This window comes from Cicer arietinum, chromosome 6 (assembly GCF_000331145.2).
Source record: "Cicer arietinum cultivar CDC Frontier isolate Library 1 chromosome 6, Cicar.CDCFrontier_v2.0, whole genome shotgun sequence".
Taxonomy (NCBI): Eukaryota; Viridiplantae; Streptophyta; class Magnoliopsida; order Fabales; family Fabaceae; genus Cicer; species Cicer arietinum.
In genome coordinates this window covers 9,115,354-9,120,323 of record NC_021165.2, presented here as the reverse complement: position 1 = coordinate 9,120,323, position 4,970 = coordinate 9,115,354, and the positions used below count along the sequence as shown (strand labels likewise).

The window sequence follows — 4,970 nt, the reverse complement described above, 5'->3', positions numbered from 1 at the left end:
TTTTTTTCACATTTTTCTACAAAGATAAGGATTACACTTTTTACCTAAAAAAATGGCATGGTAGAGCCTATATTTTCTTTTGGCTCTTTAATTTTAGTATCAAAATTATTTTATTATTGACTCCGGAAAAGATCGAGTGAATTCCAACTAATCCATAGTTGGTTTTTGTTTGGTGTTTGTCATCTAGATGAAATTTGTTGTTTGGAGTAAAACCAATAAACCACATACAAACAACGTCGACAAGGAAAGAAAAGTAGATGTGGTTGCGCTACGGATTGGTGTTGCTCCAGCGGGCACATCACCTGGTTGTGTAAATGTTGGGGGACCTGGTGGGATTGGTGGACCTGGTGGGGTTGGTGCACTTGTGCTGCATTCACAATTTAATATATTATTATGATTAAAATCTATTGATTACATCTATATTATCTTTTGTGCTTAAAATAAAAAATAACTAAATGAAATATAGATTTATAGGTGTTGTAAATTCTCACTCTGAACTGGATGATAGATAATGACAATTCCCATTACCTGTAATATTGTTATATGTTAGTTTGTTTCTAAAATTGAGAAACACATATAAGAGAAGGTATAGTAGGAATTTGTTAACAGTATAATGTTGGCTCACAGAGGGAGCCGAAGATATTAGTTTTATGGTTTATATTGTTTAATGTCTATTTTGTTCATTTAATATGAATTTATTCATTCATATGGGTCGATCGAGTCAATTTGTTCATCTGAGTATGCTCCCTTGATCAAATGGATGTTTTTTTATATACATATATGTACATTTTACATATCAACAATTTCTCTTATGATTGGAACCTTTCCTCTAATGCCTCTGTTGGGTCACGCTAGTGAGTTTGGCAGCACATCGTCACTAAAAAAATTCAAGGCATTGTATGTACATATTCTCTTAGTTATATATTGTTCAACGTCTACTTTTTTATTCGTTGTGAGACTTTTAACTCACACTTGACACACTGACATCTAATCCTAATCAAACTTTTATGTTTGATGGAATTCTTACTTGGATCTGTGTTTGTTAATGTAGAAATTCCTCCGAACACACAATTGGAAGGACTTGGATGCGCGTGGTAGTAACTATTGAAGGCATAAGAAGCATGGTCACGGAGATTGGCCGGTGTAAAACAGCTTCCACCTAAAATAATTGCTGAGCAGTCTACAGCTCCATCACCACAAGCATAATCAATACCAAGTCGTAGAAACACGTCTGGAATCCCTTCCTTAGCAACACACCATTGACCACCATCTGCTGATACAACAGTGTTTTTGACTAATCCTGAAAAACAAAATGCCAAATATATCATTTTAACTCTTCAGTTGGACCAATTGGAAAAAATTGTTGATTTTTTTAACAACAAATGCTAATGTCTAATAGCAAAATAAATAATTTGCTGAAATTGACCTAAATTGTAAGGGCATTGGAAAGAATAACTAATCATATTGGTACTCCTAATTAGGTACCTGAACCAAAGAAAATGCACAAGGAGAATATAACAAACTGCCAACTTCTAAGATTCATTTTGCAGGCTGGTTTATGAGCTTGAATCACAGTTTTTTCCTCCTTGATCTGGAACAATGTTAACAAGCTAAAATTTATTAAACAATATAGATTATAAATTCTTACTTGTTCCTCGCTCATCAAGATAGTCAAAAATAATAATGCAAAAAATTTATGTAAATAAAATATTAATATGATTCATGATTCAAGTGATAATAGAATAAAATTACTAGACGCAAGAGAAGTTTTTCAAACCTTTTTCCAATAGACAACGCTCTCCCTTCATGCAATTTATAATCTACTCGCACGTGAATTTTCAATTAATTTGTATCACTAGCTATTACAACAATTAAATAACAAAGGTATATTTCTTCTTTGAATTCATTAATAAGGCTTCAAAATTAAGCTAGTAGTTATAATGATTTACCATGCTTGCATTATTAGTCAGTTTTTCATATAATAATTAATGAGAATCACATCAAGATGAATGAGAAGGTGTTGCTGGAGTTGGTTGAGAAGGTGTTGCTGGAGTCGGTTGACTTGGGTCAGAAGGTGTTGTAGGACTTGATTCACCTGATGGACTTGTGCTGAATTGACAATTTAATATATTATTGTAATTAGAATAATGATCACATTTTGGTGTAATCTTTATCGTGCATAGAATAAAAATGACTATATGAGATATAGATCTATAGGTGTTGTAAATTATCACCTTGAACTAGATGATGGATATTGACAATTCTCATTACCTGTAATGATGTTAGGTGTTAGTTTTTTTCTAAGGTAAAGAAACACATATGGCATGGTAAAGTAGGAATTTATGAGCGGTGTAATGCTGGTTAACAAGGGGAGTCGAATATATTGATTATATGATTCATATCATTTATATGTTGTTCAATGTCTATTTTTTCATCTAATGTGAGATGTTTAAATCACTAAAAATATATGTCAAATGTGAGTTCATTCATTCATCTAGGCCGATCTCTCTCTTAAATGAGTCAATTCGTTCATCTAAGTATACTCCAGAATGTTCCTCTTTTCTGAAGATCTTTTTGTTCTTGATTTTCTTATCTCTTTTCTTAAAATAACATACAAATTCTAGATGTTCAATCTTGTTGCAATATGATCATTTGATTTTGCATTTTACTTTTTATTCTTTCCGCAACAAAAACGTTTTCATACATTTTGGTTTTTTTAGTTTGATCGAAACCAATACCAGTTTTATCAAATATGCATACTTGAGATCCCATGATTTTTTGAAATGTTTCAGCGGCTTTAATGAATTTTGACAAATCATTTTTAAGAAGTTGAACTTCAGCTTGAAGGAGAACGTCCTCCTTTTGAAATGCATAATGTTCTTGACTTTCTTGATTTTGTGTTTTAAAATCTTTGGTTTAAGATTCTTTTAGATTTTGAATAATCTCTTTAAGCTTATCGTTCAAAGCCTGAGTTTTCTCTTTCTCTTCTTTTTCTGTGTGAAATTTTTCTTTTAAAGAACTACACTTTTGAACAAGAAAGTTTGAATCATTTTGCAAGTTGTCAAATTCTTTTGTTTTGACAGCTTCTCACCACATCCAGCCATTTGACTGGTAATGCTCCTCAATCTTGAAATCAATTATGTGTTCCTCCATTTGCAACATTTCAAATTGCTTCTGAAGAGCTTGTAATTTCACCTTCTTAACTTTTGCACCACCTGAATAGCATTTATCAAGAATAACTCAGGCTTCTTTTTCACTTGTTGCTTCATAAATCATGTCAAAATTGGATGTGTCAAGACATTGATGAACAATGAATATGGTCTAACAATCTTTCTTCTTGTTTTCTTTATAAGTGTTATTTGCACTTCTGTTGAATTCACTCCTAATTCACAAATCATTTCTCTATGACCTCAAAGACTTCTTGAAATCCAAATAAAGCTCGAATATGAATTATTCATCTATTCCAATCTTTTCCATCAAAGTGTGGCATATGTGTTGGAAAACTAACACTGTTTCCATTTGAGTTCATCATCACTTCACTCATGCTTTTTCCAGATTAGAATCGAACCAATGGCTCTAGATACCAATTTGTTAGCTTATTGTTGTTACTTGCACCTTAAGAAATTAGTAAAACTACACAATAGAATGATCAAATGGCTCATTTATTTTCATAGCTTGTAAGCCTATTATATATGAACTATTCTTAATCAATTAGCACATATGCTAACCAACTAACTAATTGATTGGTTAGTTAGTTATAACCTCTAATTATTACATTACTTGAATTACAAATTACTTAGTAGATATTACATTTGGAAAAGTACTAAACATAAAAATTCAATAATGCACACAACTGTGTCATACCCGGCAAAACATGTGCATTCAGAAAATGAACTTAAAAAAAAATATGATATATTTGTGTGACAGTTTGTATTATGTCATTCATATATTTTTTTTAAAATCAATTTTGAATCAAAGTTATAATTAATATTTGCTAACAAGTTTTTCATATAATTAACTCTATCACGTATCACATACTCTTTATTTTCAATCAAATGAACCCTTGATATTTTCGATTTAGGAACATGGGTGAGATTCATTCATAACGAATTTTATAGCACATACAAAATATGGGGGGAAAGAAGTACAAGTATTATTTGCTAAGCAAAGAAGTAAAAGTAATAATTAGCACCGGAATATTTTTAACGCATTGTATAAATTGTAAAGATTAATTGTAATGCATTATATTTATATATATATATATATATGAGTTTGCTAATTTACACCTCATATCTTTTTATGAAGTTGTACATTAGTAACCTACATATTTTTATTTTGACAAAAAAAATGCTCCTTCCTATTTTAAATAAGTAAATTTAAAAGATAGTTTTGTAAATTTTATTTTATTTATTAATACTTAAAAGAGGTGTAAGTGGTTTATCTATGTCTTCTAATTTTTAGGTGTCAATTAACAATATACACTTTTTCACTTTAACAAAAAAAACTTTATTTATTATTTTAAATAAGTAAAATTGAAAAGTAATTCTGTAAGTTTTATTTGCAAAGCATAAAGCGTATTAGCCATGTTAGTAGTATCAATACTACTGATGATTATATATATATTAAAGTTTAATACAATGGAAATCTGTAAACTAATCTGTATATATAATTCGACACATCATCTTTATTAATATTTGGAAATTATCATAATACTACTCTCCATTAAACTATAAACTACTATATTATTCATTAAATTTTTGGCTTTTTCACATTTTTCTACAAAGATAAGGATTACACTTTTTAGTATAAAAAATGGCATGGTAGTTGATCTAAAAAACAAGGATTTCTCTATGTAAGAGAAGTTAATACTGCAGAAAATATGTCTACTAGAGCCTATATATATTTTTTCTTTTGGCTCTTTAATTTTAGTATCAAAATTATTTTACTATTGACTCTTGAAAAGATCGAGT

General features: G+C 29.8%; 1 protein-coding gene across 1 annotated transcript; it reads right to left on the bottom strand.

The window, feature by feature from the left end:
* On the bottom strand, positions 1-2,066 carry LOC113787035 (PLASMODESMATA CALLOSE-BINDING PROTEIN 1-like). The gene is made up of 5 exons (XM_027335389.2): positions 1,778-2,066; positions 1,486-1,591; positions 1,028-1,300; positions 492-528; positions 1-367 (listed from the first exon to the last, which is right to left on the bottom strand). Exons 2-5 carry the CDS (start codon positions 1,541-1,543, stop codon positions 184-186), a joined length of 552 nt encoding a protein of 183 aa, XP_027191190.1. The 5' UTR covers positions 1,544-1,591; positions 1,778-2,066; the 3' UTR covers positions 1-183.
* Positions 2,067-4,970: the final 2,904 nt, after the last annotated feature.